The following is an 18973-nucleotide window of genomic DNA, read 5'->3' as shown; positions in this document are numbered from 1 at the left end:
TGTTAAATTATGCACATATATTTATGTACATATATGTACCTCTACTGTATACATTTTAATTTGACAAGCAAATCCACAGGGGAATCAAGACTCAAACTGTCATAGAAATGAATATATCTTGAAAGGTCTTCAGAAAATGTAGTTTTGAAAGACTTGTGTTATGGAAGCTTGCAAGTTATATTTCTTTATTATCTTACTTGAGCCCCTCACTAGACTCCTATTTGAAGACAAGTCTATAGGAAATTGGGGAGAGGTAGGATAGACTTAACTAACAAGAAACATGTTTCTCTTGGCAAATTTGTAACAACAACAATATCCTTGGCCTTTTGTTTCAGTTGCTTTTCAGCCAATGAGGAATGGCCAGGTCAGGGGTGGGATGAATGTTAACCAATGAAATGAAATGGTTATTGATATCAGAGAAATGAAAACACAGATGTGGAAGGTTTGAATGACTAGGGTAAGGTTGGAAGAGTACCAGTCTTTGAAATGCCAAGTGGAATCTGAAATTATTCAATATGATCAAATATGGAGCACAAGGATAGAAAAGTGGCAAATTCAGGAGGCCTTTCACTTGAGACAAATTTTATGGCCTCACAAAGTGTCATCACATACTGAGCCAAGAATGATTCATATGTGCATCTCTGTATGAGACTTGTCAGCAGGTGTTCGAAGTATAAAGTAAGGAGGTAGATGGCAAAGTAAATTATAAGAGGTATAATCTGAAAGTGTCAAGATTTAGGATGGCTTTCTACCATTTTTTGTAATAACCCATTCACAGCATTGCTCTTCCACTCACAATTTTGAATATAAAAGACAAATTGACTATATAAGTCTATATTTCCAAGGAAACAAACCACTCAGTGAGGTAAGATAACTGAATTAACTGAATTTAACAAAAAAAAAAAAAAAAAAAAAAACTGGTAGAAAATGAAGTTTCTATTCAAACAGTAGAATTCAACAAGTATTTTGGTTCTAAAGATATATAGATCTTATTCAATAAATTTCTTTCTTCTCAGAAAGTTTACATCTTGTAAAGTTATAGCAAATATATAAAGCTACCAATTAGATGCAAAGGATTTGATTTATACATATAGGTTACTGACAGTATAGATTTTTTAAAAAAGTGTTTTGTGAGACTCCCAACAATGGGAGTGGGTGTATCTCTGATGTTTTTGTCTGATCTTGGGACTTTTTTCCTCCTTTTGGGGTGCCTTGTCCAGCCTCAATATGAGGGCCTTGGACATTTCTTAATGTATTCTGTTTTGTTCTGTTTGGTGGTTGTCTCTTGGAGACTCTATTATGAAGAAGATATGGACTGCAAGTAGATCTGGAGAAATGTGAAGTGTGTGTGTGTGTGTGTGTGTGTGTGTAGGGAGGCTAGGCACAGAGGGAGGGGAAACTGTGGTGGGATGTATTGAATGAGAGAAGAAAATATTTTCAATAAAACGTTATTCTTATAAGGACTACATTAGTTTCTGTGTAAATGTACAGTTAACATATGCTGCCATGAACTGGTTTGGTTATAGTCAAAAAGGGAATTATTTCATATTGTATACTTAACTATCCTGTTTCTGTGATGGCCAAATCAGAGTAGTGTTAGAATTGAGAAGAACACAAAATTCTGTCCCTTTGGACTTAATTTAAATGGAGCTATTAACCATGACTCTATGACATGGCTTCATTACAGAAATGGTTGCTGGCAGGCTGCTGGTAGCAGGGAGGTTAAAAGAGGAAAATATGTCCTCCTAAAACATGGGAAAATTTTGGGTGGTGTATTCTTTCTATGGAGAGAGCACTAAGCTTGAAATGGATTCTTAGAGAAATCTGAGTCAGACAAAAACGGTTAAGGAACTTTGAAGGATCATATCTCAGAAAAACCAAATAGAGTGGTAGGCTAAGTAAAAAACAAAAACAAAACAAAACAAAAAACTGAGCATGTGACTTCACATATGTGCATGCCTCTGTACCTGACAATGTGTGACATTGTATGGTATAGTGAATACAGGAATGAAGAATGATGTGTACTTTGGACAGTGCATTAAATGAGCAGAAATGGAATGTATTTTCTACCAATAGAAATCACTTTGTAATTTGAGGTCAAGTTATTTTAATTTATACTTAAAATGACTTTGTGTTGAAGGCCACAGGGTACTTTGTACTAAAATGTAAGTTTGCAAATTGTTGAGAATCTTTAACTGTGAATTTCATCAATGAAAGGCAATTGTTCCACTTTAGGTAAATTTACACTTAAATTACAAAGGAAAGGACTGAATTTAGTGAGGGGCTTCCTCCTATTAATAGCATTTTTGTTTTGTTTTCATAGACTTTACTACTTTTTCTCACACGAGGAAGCCATGTAGGGATTACATATGTGGGCTTTTTACAGGATTAGCTAGATCAGCTCAGTAAGACCAGGTCTTTTAGCTACCTGACAGCGTGTATGTTGAATGAATTGCTCAGTGATTTCATTCGTCTTTGGTATTATATCAAGAAACACCCCTAGGATATTGTGTAAGTGGCCTTCAAATCCAGGTATGCAGTTGTTGTAGAGTTCCTGTTGAATTTCTACTGATGCCTAAAAAAATATACTACTATAAATGACAAATCTCCATGAGGTCTGACATCATGAGGCTCATGAATACTCAATTATGGTAGGGTGCTGTGAATTAGTGTCCCTTAGAATTTTTGGATGTGCTTTGTCTTTACAAAGTGTTAACTTTAAAGTCTATTTTTTATTAGCCAAGGGATTTAGCAGCTTTCTTCCATATGACAGCATTTGCAATTATAATTAAGAAATGTATTAAAACTAGAGTGAATTAATATGGAAAATGGATGGTGGCTCGGGACTACATTTCACAAACTAGGTGTGAAAGAATAACTCAGCTTGAGAAAAGGGAGGCAGATTCCAAAGCAAGAATGAAAATGTGAAAATATTCTAGGAATGCCCATGCAAAGCTGAACTTTCATCACAGTGCACAGAAGTGATGAATGGAATGATGCAAAGCATCACCATGGTCCTGTGCACACACCATTGCTTCTTTAGGATGCATTTGCTCTGTCAGTCACTATTTTTATATCACCAAGGAGATGCCTGAAGCAAACATTACTGTATGGAATATTCAAAAGATGACATCAAAATCCTTTGGAATCTACAAATTTGAGCCTTAATTTCCAAAGTCGCATGTTATAGATAAGTCTGCCATGACCGATTAGAAGGCAAGCCCTGCCAGTTTCCTCAGGGGTGAAGCAGCAGTTTTAATCCCTAACGGGATAGGAATAGATGCTTTCTTTTTTATGAACTCCAGATGACATACAGTTTGTCTTACAGCCACAGAAAGGACAGAAATAAGCTGATTGAGGTATGGTTGATTTAGTTGTGATATTTTTGCAACTTCAGGGTATAGTATAGCAAAAAAGTATGAATTCTTTACAAAAGGTATTAACATTCTTTGTACTCTCAAGAAAATGCTTAGAACAGAGGAAGAAAATCTAAAGATGTATGCTTTAATCATCACTGAATTGCTCTTTCAAAGGTAGATAGTGTTCTTCCTTCCTTGTGATGCCAGGAGAAAACAGAAGTTCAATGTTCTTCTACATTAAATGACTTCAAAAGGCTGAAAAGCCCTTTTGAATCTGGTGATACTGCTACCAGCAACAGTGGATGGAACAGGTAGCTTTTATTAGCTTGACAGTGGCCAGCACTAAGTAACTTATACCAGCAGCTGGAAGTACTAAGATCCATGCAACAGCCATGCAGACAGGGGAGGTCTCAAGTTCAGCGATGGCAATACTTCAGAGCTCTTAAATTGGTAATTAAAAGTTCCTTCAAATAAATGGAGTGGGTTTGTGAGCATTACTCCTATCCCTCCATGTTTTGAAAATTGTCATTTTTAAATTATATTTTCATTATCCCAAGACTGCTTTTTAATTTCAATATATTTTTGGGTTTTTAATTGAAATAGCATTACCTCACTTTTCTGAATTACATCACTTTTCCTTCTCCCTTCAGCCTTTCCTGGAACCCTCTCATATCCCCTTCCACTCTCAAGCTGCAGCCTCTTTCTTTTTGATTTTTTGATTAATATATATATATATATGCATATATATGCATGTATACACACATGCATATATGTATATACATGTATGTATGTGCACATATATACATATACAACTCTGTGAGTCCACTTTTGTTATTTGTATATATGTGGTTTCAGGGCTAACAGGACAACAAATACGGGAGGAGAAATTCCTCAGTGCTTTGATACGGAAAAGTACACTTTAAGCTTTTGTTGGCAATAACTTTTCTCTTCACATGATCTTATTCTTTTTTTTTTTAATCTGTCAAGCAAACACAGAGAACAGAAGAAACTTACCTTAATTCCAAAATGCTAACGGAATTTCCTGAAGGAAATATTCTCCTTACAAAATTGAAGTCGCCAACATACACACTACCATCAGGGCCAGAAGCTAAAGCAACAGGAGCAAAGAGTTTGTTGTTGTGTGCTGGGCCATTGCAGTTAGTGCAGGCTACACTCCTTTGGTGTCCATTACCCATTATGGTTGATATGACTGGGGGCTGCTGGGAAATGAACATATTTTCTCCATTTCCTTTGTGTATGATTCCTAGACACAAGACAAAAAGGGAACACAAATTAGAAAAGTATTTGCCACACAAACATCTTATCAAAAGTTCAGTTTTCTCTCAGAGTTCAAAACAGAAGGGAGTTTTGGGTGAATCTCATTACTATCAATCTTGTTCAAATGTATAATCATAACAGACAGTGCTATAACCCTTAATCTCAGTTTGTCTTTCTGTGATGTGGGGGAATGTGAAGAGTCTTTTAATACTGATCCCAATTTTTTTTTAATAAAGTATCTGATAACTAAGTTTTAATCATTTAATCATCTCCTACTTGCTCAGCTCTGTGGATTTTATGTAACTAGTTTTTTTTTGTTTGTTTGTTTGTTTTTGGTTGGCTTTCTTCATGTCTCATACACATCTACCTGACTCCACTTTATCAGGCACAGGACAAGAGACTCTCCATTCATTTTGACATTAGCCCCAGTAAAACACAATCACAATGGCAAGTGTGCTTTTATGGAAAGGAAAAAAATCTTACTGCTATAATGCACTTCAAAGATATACTAAAGGAAATTGACTTTTCTCCTATTTTGGACCATATCTCACCATCATCATTCCAAAAACAAGAGACATTGACTTATGAAGATGCTTTTCAATCATTCTGTTTGGGTAATTACATTTCTACCCACAACTCTGACTTTCATCCCTCTTAGATGAAACTTTCTCCTGTTTGGAGTCTTTGCCTAACATGTGCTTTCTTACTAGACATTTTTACGTGGATGAGGCAGCTGCCTCAAAATGGAAAAAGGTTGGGGTTGAGGTCATTACATTTCTTGTATCTTCTACCAATGCTTCTCTTCCTCTTGTTTAAACCCATCCCATGAGTATCATTTTTGTTATGTAACTACCTAAATTGTAAATCTAGTCATTATGGTGATGATTCATTTAATTTAATTTAATTTCATTCTCTAAGCCCAAGCAATTACTAATTCCTCACCTTAACATGGCAAGAATTTTCCTGTTCCTACTCTTACTGCCTTAGTTCAGTTATCCTGCTGCAGAGATTATTAATACCTTAAATTATGTACATAATTTAATAAAGAGAGCATTCCTTACTGATGAATAAAGAGAGCATTCCTTACTGAGAAGGTATACATATTACCTTTTGGTTTTGCATTCCTGTATTTCTTCAGTTTTCTCTCTTATTACACTTTTGTTTGTATTTCAATATCTGAGCATTACAAAAAATTGTAATTGTTTTCACATTCTTCCCTTCTGTTATGATTTTGTGTGCGTTATTGCCTCTATTCCTGAATGCCCTCTTCATTTTGTCTGTGTGAGAGCTCAGTTCATGTCATCCTTAATATTCCATCCAGGCAGAATTAGTCACTCTCTTCTGTGTGTGCCCATTTTCCATAGCTCTATTGTAACACTTACCATATTGTATGATACAGTTTTTCTCACTTCTCTAGCTTCCTCATTGTAACATGAATGAACTCCTTGAAGGCACATCTTCTGTCTTACTCCTTTCTGTATTTTTAGTGCCAATCCTCATGGCCAAGTCTTTATAAGTGCTTAGCAAATGCTGAAAATAGGCTCTGAGTCTCTTGTAGTTTCCTATTCCACATCTCAATGATTTCACAAACCTGCTGTGTCTGGGCAGAAAATCCAAGGAACAAGCACTGCTGTGCTAAATGGCACAAGTCAGTCCAGAACGAGCCAGGGCAGGTAAAATATCCATGTTGTGAGAAGGCTTGCCAATGTGTCAGACTGGAGTAACTGACAGCAAATGAATAAATGCAGTTGTATTGCATGCCCTTATTTTTCCCTCTCTTGTGTCCTGCTATCTATCTCCTCACGCTGTTATTCTCCCTAACTGCTTTCTGAAATGTCTTCCTCTGTTCTCTTCCAACTCTCAGCTCTACCAAAGAAACTATTGATCATTCTGAGATAGGAACATTGCTGGTAAAAATAAATAACAACATAAAATATGTACGCCAGGGCACCAATATAAACTTATAAAGGGCCTTCCAGGAATTATGAATTCTCTCCATCATATGGTCTTTGGATTTCAAATTTAAGTATGTTTATGTTCCCTCTCAGGGTGGTTCCAGATAGCTTTTCAACACATGATTTGCAAGAGTAGCTATAAGGTTACACTCCAACAAATTGATATTTTATTACAAGATTATGAGATAACTTTAGGGTGCTACTTACTTATTATATTGTTGACAACTTTTCTTAGCCAGTAAGGATATTTCTTATGATTTAGAATAATTAATTCAATATGATTAATAGGGCTGGATTTCATTTACCTCCCCAAACATTTAATTTTAGTGTGCTCAATGTTGTAATTTTAATGAAACGGGAAGAAGTGAAGGAAACTGGAATGACAGTTATACAACATCATTGAAAAGAAATTGCCTGATGATTGTTAGCAGAATATCCAACCAATGAGAGTATGATACATTCTTTAGTAATTGAGGAAACCATTGTTTAGCATGTCAGTACCTCAGCAATTCACAATAGGTGTACTATTCAAAAATCTTTCCAATTATCGGCTTGGAAATACCAGATTTGCTATTAACATCTATTTTCACAGGTAGATCTCCATTTTTTATATCAATTTAATGGTATAGTTAACAACTGCCCTCAAAATGACATGTTATTACCAGGCTCCTGGCAATTTAAAAACTAAAGATGGCTATTCTAACCCATTCTTCGAAGCCTGCAATTCCACAACTCCCCTTTTCGATTAGAAAGCCCCATACTCCATCAAAAAAGAAGAATGATTAAAGGAAATAAAACATAAGGCAATGTACTTTCTGATTACATCTCTACAATTGATGTCTTGCTTTCATGCAAGGTACTAAAGTGCCCATGTACTGAAATTACCATTTCTGTTTAAAGCTGAAGCAATCAAAACAAAAATGGGCAAACCCCTTTTGTATTGCCCTGGAAAAATAGATCATTTTGAAGGGTGTTTTTGTTGTTTCAAGAATCTGTTTAACCTTCTATTACACAGAAGCAGGCTATACCATCTAGCAACAGTGATTTAACACCAATTCTCCTGCAAAAGGTTGTTCTGGAAATATTTTGTTTATGTTTCTGGAAGTCTTGATCAATTACTGATGCTTCTTTTCCAGTTAAATTCTGCCACACATGCTCATTTTAAAACAGGGCAATGCACACTATGTGAAGGCCAACTTCTTAAGGACTGGGTGTCTTGTATGTACTGAACAATGAAATCTCACTGAATGGGATACTTTCCTCCCCCGTGTTTTCCCCATCTCTGCTACAAAGTGATAGCCAAGTTTTCACAGCAATAAAGTAAGCACATTTTAAAACATACTACCCCTACCTTTCTGCTATCTTGCTCAAAAGTTCTGAAGCTTATAAACAAGTTTAAAATAAAATTCCCCCTGGAAGCCAGTGGGTGGTGCTTTATGCTGATTTCAAAGAAGAAACCATTTTTCAGACTTATGACCAACATGGGACATAATACACATTTCTCTTACTACTTGACTGAGAGGGTATAAACACAAACTGGGAGATATGGCAGCATGATCAATGACAGTTTACATCTTCTCTCAGTAAAACTATTTATCGACAAACTACTGGCCTATCTAGGAGGCTAAGGAAATTTGCTATTTCAGATAGGTAAAAATGTACTATTAGTACCCTGGATTGTTCTAATATATATATATATATATATATATATATATATATATATTGATATATATATATAAATATATATATCAACTTGCTCCTGGGAATCACTAGAGGATATTAGAAAAATATGCTAATCTGTGTAATGAACAATAATTTTAAAGAATTAACAGGAATAAATATGCACTCTGCAATCATCAAAGGATGTATTTGGAGGTACCCATGTTGAAAAACATGCATTTCTAGTACTTTTATTATAATGATAGTAGAAACTGTATGTGTGCATCCGGTTAAATATTTAGAGACATTTCTCCTTAAGCATTGGTTAATTGTGAGGTAAATATAATTGTGGTGCCTGAAATGACAAATGGTCTGAATACAGTGCCTATTACAAACTACCCACTGCATAATGATTTGGGAGCCAGAGCAAAACTGAGAACAGAATGGCAGCAGACATCCAATCTAATTATAGGTGTCTTTTTAACAAGTGAGAGGAAATTGGAGGAAGATGGATTCTTGTTTCTAATCTACTATCTGTCTCAGATCAAAAAGGTTGGGTGCCTAAAGAGTTAGGATTTTTCATGAGATGAGTGCAATGGGGGAATTCGGGAAGACACTGTTTTTGCCTTAATCGGTAAGAAAAGACCATCTGACCTGAGGGGGAAGAGCATTGCTATCTAAATCAGCATCCCCAACCCCATTCCCTTGCATTAATCATTCTTGCTTCTAAAACTGCCTTTGTGGGTGGCATTTTGACCTCAGAAACACCCTAAGACTCAAGGGCAAACTGAAAGGCATTGGCTTCAGATCTATTTCCTGGCAAGTGGGACCAGTTCTTGGTGAGAAACACAATGCCTCCACAAATGAGATGGTAAATGTACAAACGTCCCTTGGGGGCGAGAAGGTATCCAAAACAGTACGGCTTCTTTCTCAGAAGAAAATGATCAGAAAGGTAGAAACGGAAAGCTTTGGGTAATACAAGATATACTTTTGTTGTGATAAAATATCCCGAACATGAGTTTCGGTGATCACAGGACAAGTACAAATTTATTAAGCATCATTGAAGTGTGCACTTCAAATGGGTGAGTTGTATGGTGTATAAATTATACTTCAATCAAGCAGTTCAAAAGTCTCAGAAGTAACTTCATACCTAATTACCTAAAAAGTAATTATGGGTGAATTAGGGATGTAAGGCATGTGTGGTTCCCAAAGCCAGCTTTCTGAATAGCTCCCTTCTGTTTCAAAGTCTGTGTGAAGCAAATGATAAGAAGATACAAGACCTGGAGCACACAGCTGGGGGCTGCTTCCATTCAGGTCAGTTCCCACTTTGTGTTTAATGTCAATGACAGGCGTTTGAAAGAGACAATTCATACACGCCAATAAAAGTGAGTGGAAAAGAAATGGCTGCTTAAAATGTCAAACTCTTTTAAATCAAAACAAACAAACAAACAAACAAAAGCCCCGAATAATTTAATAAGTGGCATCTGCTCTTTCGTTTTTGTACTCTGAAAAGTGTGGCTTCTTTTGACAACTGGAAAAAAAAGTTGACATTTATGTCTGTGCTTGAAGCTTTATTGTTAAGACAAACAAACAGACAAACAAACTATTTGAAATGGAACTTAGCATCTTTTAAGGAGAAAGGGGAGGTACACTGGTGACATACAGCAATGGATTTTTTTTCTCCTTCATACTGGGGTTAGGATAGGCTTTGCCATTTTATTGGTAGCACTAATCTGTTATCTTTGCTCATCAAAAGTTCTGCGTGGCTGTTTTTCACTTCATGTACAAACGAAATATTATCATGGGCAGAATTATAAAACGGAACACTTGGCTTCACAAAAGAACTCAGACTTATTTCATAAATGTGGGTTAGATAAGAAGGGTGGCTGAACTAAAGACACATTCATTGTTTCTGAAAATGTAACCTGCAGTGTATGAACTAGTCTAGGTTCTTAGAAACTGCCTCTTTTGACACAAAGCAATATGGGTTTTGTGTTGAAAAGTTATAAGTAGACGATGTTTGTAAGAAGTCAGGATGGGAATCCTATGGACCAGAATGCAAAAATAAGTGGAAGACTGTGAATGAAGCAGTTACAGCCAGAGTAGGAAATTCAGCATGAACTCAGGGGATACACATGATCCTTTTTTATGAGTGATTTTCTTATTTGCTCAAGGCTTCAATTATAAACTAAGTGATAATAAGTTAGAGTGTTTGGATTCTGAAGCACTGAAATGAATTCAGAATAAAATTACAGCACCCATACACAGTTGTGTTATCTTTGTAGGTGATTTTTCTCTTACACTTGACGAAATTTCAACAACAAATGTCCACTAAATAGTATTAAGAAACTGGTATTATTGTAAGTTTTTAAAAGTAGCTCACCACTTTGAGGATTAAAAATATGATGCTTATTCAAGGACCAGCCTCCTAGGTTAGATGCGTCCATCTCAAATCCCTGCAAAACCACTGTCCTTTGTTCCCAGAGAATAAAGTCAGGGCACATCTCATATTCATATCCCACAGACACTGCAAGAAAAGAGAATTAATAGCATATTAGAATATTGGAAAATATTTACTTCCTGTTCACACTGATTGGTAATTAGGTTGTTACTGTATTTGCTAGTGATTTCTGATTTGGTGTGAAATTTAATAGCAAATGTCATTCTCCTGGCATAGTCAGGAACTGTACTTAGAATGGCATTGGCTCTCCAAAATGACCAATCAGTGAAAACTGGGCACATATGTGAAACATTAAATAAATAGATGCTCCCAAAGATAGGCACCATATACAAATGAACATTCAATTTCATTCTGGACTTTCTGATTAAATTCTGATCTGCAAACCTGAAGAGATATGCTCTTTGAGAATTAAGTGTATGTGATGAAGAAATTCCTCTCACTACTTATAGAAGTATGGGAAAAGCTGGTTTCTCACTTCTGTAGAGTATAAAATGCATCCAGGACACGGACTTTGGAGTACAGTACACTTATACAACACTTGAATATATATGAAACTAATAAAATTGATTCAGTCAATTCATATATTTTCTGTACCAAAGCCTTTACTGAGATGTCTGAGTTTGCTTGGAGTGTTGCAAGCGTAAATTATACTTTATGTATATTATGCTTTTATTTCTGCATATAGAGTACCAATGGGACATCACTCAGGCATTTGGCTTCAACTCCTATGAAGCACAGATGTTGTGCATTAAATGTGGAACCCTAGTATGCCTCTAAAATGGGAAGTGCAGAATGTGCTATCTTGGATGTCTCTGCCCTACTGAAATATGCATAGCCCAAGCAAACCAAGTTGTAGCCATTTTCTCAGTTGGTGAACCTGCTTACCTGTCAGATTCCTAGATTTCTGCTCTATGAATTTCCAAATGCTTTCTATCTTCAAAATGTTGTAAGCCTGAGAGGACTGACTCATTACACTGCACATCCCAAAGGTGCTTTTGCCTCTCTGGCAGCTTAAAATAGACCCAGTTGGTCTGTCTTCTGATACTGCTTTCTAGTACCAACCTCTACCAGATCTTTAGATGTCCTTGGAGAGCTCAGTTCCTCCTTTGCTGTTCAGTTATAAAAATTACTAAAGAAAACAGGTGCTTAAGCAATAGCAGTATAAGGGCTCAAAAATGAAAAATGAAAGTAAACTAGTTTTGGTTACTGGCACTATCATGTCATCAGAAAATAATTAAATTGATTTGCTTGTGTAGGTGTAGTTAAGAGTTTAAATGCAGATATGTCCAAACATCCATAAGATTATACATATACTACTCTCTAATTTTGTAATTATATATCCAATTTGAAGTAGCCCCTTAACACAACAATGCTTAGAATCACAATAGTTCTCACTGGGTGTGGCTTATGATTAGAAGGGGCATACAGATTAAGATTGCTGTTCCTGTTTTGAAAATCTTTAGTAGTTTTTAGGGAAGGAGATGTGTACTTTTACTTTTGTTTCACTGGGTTTCACAAATTCTATAACCAGTTCTGATGACATTGCAGTACTATCAGCTATCAGCTGGTTAAGACTCATGGAAATTCATTTTTTGGTATGTATATATGTTAGTGTGTGTTTACATATGTGTGTAGTCCAGAGATTGACATTTGGTGTGCCTTTATCAGTAGCTCTCCACCTCATTATTTTAAAAGTTTAAAAATTTATTTGTTTGTTTGTTTACTTGTGTATACACGTGCCTGTTCCAAATGTGCATGTTGGGGTTAGAGGACAACATCTGGGAGTCAGCTCTCTCTTTCTGCCATGTGGTTTCCAGTCATCTAACTCAGGTCACCATTGCCAGTTAAGCCACCTTGCTGGCCCCACCCTTATTTTCGATGATGGAAGCTCATAAGTTTAGCAAGACTGGCTGACTAAAAACCCAAGGATCTTCTTTTTTTTTTTTTTTTTTTTTTTTTCTGCAGTGTGAGTTTATTGGTATCTTTCCAATGAAGTTGGAAAACTGATACATTTTAAATTTGTTTCAGTCTCAACAAATATCCTCAAAGTGGGGACACTAAATATCTTTCACTTCATTTCATTGTCCTGAGAGAGGTACATTACCTCTTTCCATACTCTATATTATTCATTTGGCTTATATTTATACATATATATAGGTTTAACTGAAACAGGACTTCTCTGTGTAGCCCTGGCTAGCCTGGAACTCACTCTGTAGACCAGAATGGCCTTGAACACAGGGATCCCCCAAGGATCTTCTTATTTGTGACTTCTCAGTTCAGGGATTACAGATACATGCCCTCACACCTGTCTTTATGCCCTCGATCTACTGGTCCATCGCCCCATTTGTGCAAACTCATGTTTAATTTTATTCCCTACTAAGCAACATTGTCAAGATAGATCAGTGGACAAGGATAACTACTAATCGTAAAGTGAGAGTAATCTCTAAATGGAAATTATTAGAGGGTTATGTGTATGATGCTGGTTTCTATGAAGATGGGTGTGAATAGGATCTCTCAGCTAAAAGGAACCTCAAAGGTAATCTCTGGTTGCTGACTCCAATCTTCCTAATATCATAGCCCCTCTATTGGCTAAAACAATTGAGAACAGTTGATTTTAGGCCAAGAGAGGAAAAAGTTTGACTCTCAGATCTGCCATTAAGTAGCTTGGGGGTCTCAGGCAAATGGAAGAAGGCCATTAAAATTGGTCCTTATGTCATTATAGATTATGAAATGTTTATTGTGAATCTTGTGAACAATGTCATTGATAGTCTTCCTAGAAAAGTACAAATATACACAAAATTTTGTGTGCCTATCTAGGTGTTTAGTTGTCTTACTATCCAAATAATACTTATGGATTGAAGACACATGTATTAAATAATTCCTTCTACTTCCCCTTCATCATTAACACTATATGATTCTAAATTGCACTCCTTTTGCACGGTATTTGGTAAATTCAAGTTTCGTATTAAACTTACAAGCCAAATAGCACAAGGTGTCTCATGTTGGAAAGGTCAGGTGGTTAGAGAACACATTAAAAAACATGTTGGTGCACAGAATTACATGATTTCTGCTTCTCTTGTCAAAGTTTAAAAGTCTTGATAATAAATAATCATGACAACAATAATTGCCAGTTCCTTTAAAGCCATCATCTTGTCCCCACAGTATCCCTGGCAATTATGGGATCTGCCTTCTATACATTGGAAGCCTGGTAAGCAGCCCTTGAATCCCTTCTCCGGAAGGTGATTGTGTAGTTTTGCAAATTAGTAGTGTGCCTTGGTGACCTCTGATGATGGCGTGGAGCCTGCTTTTTTCCCTCTTGGTTATAGTTAAAGATCATCCTAACTCGGCAGCAGGAAATGCTTACATAAAGCATCAATTAAACAGTTCTCAATGCGATGGTAATAAGAGACACATACTCTTTTCACCTTCTTCTATCTGCTCTCTGAATTGCTCTCCAGTCCCCAACAAAAAAGTGCATTGGCTGCAAACCCTACAATTATATTACTATTTTCTCCCCAGTCACAGGAAATAGCAACAAAGCAACCACTTAATAAGTTCCCTCTAATTTTTATTAGATTTACTTTCTCCTGAGAAAGCTCTATGAGCTAATAAAGGTATAATTTATACTTAAGACGTGTCCAAAATTCCAACTGACTTTAGTGAGAATGGCTGTGTATTGCTGTATTGTTGTGTACAACTCCTTGCTCACAGTAACAAGGCAAGGTTTCTTTCTGACATTAGCCCACTTTAGCACACTCCTGGAACTTACAATTGGCTTCTGAGAGGAAAAGTTTCTCTCCATGATGTTGAACTGCTCTCCAAATGCAAGGCGACTAGCTAATGCAATAACAGCTAAATATTCAACTTCATCCCAGGTAAGCAGACCGAAATGCACCAAAGTCCTAGTGTTTTGTATAATTAAATATAGGAAAGGTGGATTTATATTGGATCCAGTGCTAAAAATGCTATGCCTTAATACAACATTCTGCTCAATATCATGACAGCTGCCATGCTAAGTAAGTAGAGTGGACCATGACCAATTTCTGGCCTATTCCCTATAGCATTTGATCATTAACACAATGTTGTATAAGTCACAGAATCAATCTCTGGCACTCTGGAGTAGAGCTAGGAATACTAGTATAATAAAATCAAACAGTGTTTCAGAAGGACTGTAGAAGTGTTTTAGACTGGCAGTGAGCAGAGATAGGTAGACAAAGGGTCATGAGCTATACTACACAGGGCCCCATTATGGTATAAATATATTGGGAACAAAATTGAAAAAGAGTCTATATGGAAGAATACTTTCTGTGTGTCATGTGGCACCCTTTTTTGTGATACCCTTAATTACATCTAGAGTTCTGTCTTTCTGTATTCTTTGTCTCACATTCATGCAAAGGTAATATTTGCTAAAGAATATTTGCTAAACATGAGTCACTGATTGGCATGGTACACATACTACTTTTTCAGGGGGCTGTGTCTTCTGATCACAGGGCCACATCTCATCTCTGAATTCATTGTTAGTCTTCTTGCAGACCTTACATGGGCATATAAAGAAGACTAAATCAAAAGACTAGCTTGTTCTCTTGGAAGGATTAGAAAAAAAGCCCTCTTAATGTTTATTTTACTTATATAGGCAGCATTATTGTTATCATATGTGGAATATCAGAAGGCTAAGAGGACACACCGTCCCCCACATCCAGTTTAAGGACTATACCATTCATCTATAATAGCTAGTATAAGGGATTGACATTAGATAGCCAAGGTAAAGATACAATGTAACAAAGCTGATGTGTGAACTATGACAAGATTAAGCAGATGATTTTTAATAGTTTTGGGCAAAGACTTCAAAATTCATAATGCTTACATTTAAGAAAGTAATATATAATTAAAGTGGATAGTGGAAAAATTGTGCTACCTTAATGAAATCAACATATATCTAAAAATAATTTGAAGGCATTTAAAAAATACTAAGAAAATGAGAATTTTTTTTCTTCAGAATAAGCCTTCAATAAATAGGACAATAAATATTTCCCATTAAAACTATACTAATGCAAAACTAGAAAATGGCAGAAAACAAAATACCAAAAGAACCAAATGAAGACTGTGACAGCAGACTGAAACTATGTTGCTAACATGTTATCTATTATGAAGAAGGGCATGCTCTCAAAGCTGTATCTTTTCCTGTTTTCTAGTAATTTACCATAGAATAGCAAGATCTCAGAGGTTCCTTGATTTGATACAAGTCTGATTGGCTGAACTGCTTTGTTTATCTATAATCCCTAGTTTATTAAGATAGTCTGCATCAGGTGAATGGATTTTATTGAGTGCCTTTTAAGCATTTGTGGAAATAGTCATATAATTTGCAACTTTAATCTTCTAAGACAGTGAGTTAAAGCAATGGATTCTCCAATGTTGAACCATCAATGTGGTCCTAAATTAAATCCAATCCGTTCATGATACCTTATCTTTTTTTTCGAGTCAGTGGATTTGACTTGGGTGGTACTAATATTTTATTTCGAAGATGTACCTTACTCATTCACAAAAAAGGTTAACAAGATAATATTAAGAGATATGTAGTTGGACAGGTAAGAGTGCAAGTAGGCATCATACTAGACTGTATCCTGAAGTTTAATGTTGTAAGATTTTTTTTTTTTTTGGACGATTTGTTAAAGTCTAGTTGCATACAGTTCAGAAATATGTTCTGTGAGTGCCTTTGTGTACCTGTGTCCTCTTCTTTCTGTGGAGCCATATCATTCCACTACAAGGCTAAGGTGTCACTTCTATTTTATTCATTTGTTTGTTCAATCATTCAACAAATATTCAATATTTATTGAGTACCTTACATTGACAGTCACTGTATGGGGGCACTGGGATATGAAGGTGAATAAAACAGAATTCCTCATGGCTAAGCTTACATTCTAGTGAAAGAAATAATATGAAAGAAAAATTAATAGCATACACACATACATATGTTTTGGTAAATGTTACAAAAAGAAAATGTGTAATGTTAGGAATGATTCTAAAAATGGAACTCATGTTGGATGAGAGAGACAAAGAGGAGGGATTTCCCTCATTTGTAGGGGACACATTCTAAGTCCTCTTACTGGATGCCTGAAATTGTGGATATTATCAAACTTCTATGCTGGTATTTTTGTCTATGTGCCCTGCAGCATTGTCACACAGTAATCAGAGTTAGTGTATCCTTCCATGATTCATGCTGTGCTTTGGAGTCTTTAAGTAAATTAAGCACTCCAATAGCTTAGCAGTTGATTTGATAACTGACACTACTATATGACACTAATAGGCCATTAGTATTTACAGTATGGATATGATGTACAAAGAGATAATTCTTTTCTTCCTTTTGAAATCTTATTGTTATGTGTGCATGCTGTGTGTGTGTGTGTGTGTGTGTGAGAGAGAGAGAGAGAGAGAGAGAGAGAGAGAGTACATGTACATATGTCATATTGAACACATGGAGGTTAGAGGACGACTCTATGGAGTCATCTCTCTCCCTTCTACCTCTATATGGGTTCTAAGCATGGAACTCAGGTAATCAGGCTACCATGTCAAGCAGTTTACTAGCTGAGCCATCATGCTGGCCTGAAATTATTCTTGTCTCGGCAAGATGAAATGGTGAGAGATATCATTATGTTGCTCAGAATGGCATGCAGTCTAAAACTGCATGGAGTTATTTATTTCTAGAAATTTTCATTTAATATTTTTCAGACTTCAGTTCACTGGGTAACTGAAACCAAGAAAAGTGAAACCACAGATAAGAGGAGAGAGACTACTGCATAGAATCGCCTTGACTAACAATTGGGCTTCTGTTTGCAAGCTGAAAATATTTGGAGTAAAATATGCATTTAATGCACTTAACTTTCTGTAGTCAGAATTTAGCAAGACAGATCACTGTACGAGATCAGTTATTTACTCTTGTAATTCAGGGACTGACTGGGAATTACAACTACCTGCTGCTTCCCAGCAACACCAGAGAATGTGGCACTGCATATCACTAGCCAGGGAATTCATCAAAATTCAAAGTATGGCTCTTACTAAATACACATTGCTTTTATGTCACTGCAACATCATGAAATAGAAAAATTGTAAGTTAACCTCTCCTGAGTATGGGGGGACTGTCTGCATAGGGAAAATCATTTTAGGCAGAAAGAGTAACATGTGTTGAACACTTTGATACTTGGCACTTTTATGAAATTTAAAGAAGGTTATATTGGCCATAGTCACTTTCTCTCAAGTGCATCAAAAATAAATAAAGAGCCTCAATTATTCTCAACCTCACCTAGTAAAAAGTAAAACAAAATGTTGCTATCTTATATTAGTGTTAAGACAATTTTGTTTGGGTAGGAGTTTCAAGAGAGATACTCACCATGAAAATGGGCTTTTAAAAATGTGCTGAAATCAGGCTGTAGAAACCCACAGAGACTGCTGACTTGAACAAGGGGGAGCTCATGGACCCCAGTCTGAAATCTGGGAAACCAGCATAGGACAGACCCAGACCCCCTGAATGTGGGTGTTAAGTAGGAGGACTGGGCAGTCTATGGGGCCTCTGGTAGTGGGTCAGTATTTATCCCTAGTGTAGGAATGGACTTTGGGAGCCCATTGCACACAGAGGGATACTCCCTCATCCTAGACACAGGGAGGAGGGCCTAGGCCCTGCCCCAAATGATGTGACAGACTTTGATGATCCCCCGTGGAGGGCCTAACCCTCCCTGGGGAACAGAAAGGGAATGGGATGGAGGTTTGTGGGGGAAACAGGGAGGACAGGAGGGTGAGGGAACTGGGATTGACATGTAAAACAAGCTGGTTTCAAATTTAAATTAAAAAACAAACAAAGCCCCCCTCCAAAATATGCTTGAGTAAAAGGGATATAACGTTGCAAAGAAAAGAAATACCCTTTTACTCTTAAAAGCAACTACTTTTGATAGATAAATTCTGTTCTCGTCCAATCTTGAAGGACTATAGTTGTAATATTTTGAGATGAGTTGGTAGAAAGGAGTGGAAGGCACGAATATTTGTAAATGCTGTCTTGATAGATAAGTTGTATGTTTTGATAAATCATGACATTTCCCTCTCTAGATTCTGTTATCTTACAAATGCTTTTCAAACTTTTTTTCCTGAATGTCACATAAAAGAGTTTACTGACTGTGAGCCACCATCATATGTACATATAGTAATACACACAGATATGCACAAATTGAAATAAAGTATTGCTATGCAATATTCTCTTATAGCATCATGATTTG

At 36.3% G+C, this 18973-nt stretch overlaps 1 protein-coding gene across 1 annotated transcript in view; it reads right to left on the bottom strand.

Annotated features, from left to right (window-relative positions):
* Window positions 1-18973, bottom strand: part of Tenm1 (teneurin transmembrane protein 1) — a gene marked incomplete at its 5' end in the record, with an annotated part of 130744 nt that overhangs the window by 99977 nt on the left and 11794 nt on the right. The window contains 2 exons of the mRNA XM_051179100.1: window positions 4374-4623; window positions 10635-10778. Coding sequence (XP_051035057.1) covers window positions 4374-4623; window positions 10635-10778 — 394 coding nt within the window. The remainder of the gene's footprint in view (window positions 1-4373; window positions 4624-10634; window positions 10779-18973) is intronic.

This window comes from Phodopus roborovskii, unplaced genomic scaffold, assembly GCF_943737965.1.
Source record: "Phodopus roborovskii unplaced genomic scaffold, PHOROB, whole genome shotgun sequence".
Taxonomy (NCBI): Eukaryota; Metazoa; Chordata; class Mammalia; order Rodentia; family Cricetidae; genus Phodopus; species Phodopus roborovskii.
Note: the sequence above shows the minus strand (reverse complement) of the source record. Positions and strands in the feature narration are given on the sequence as shown.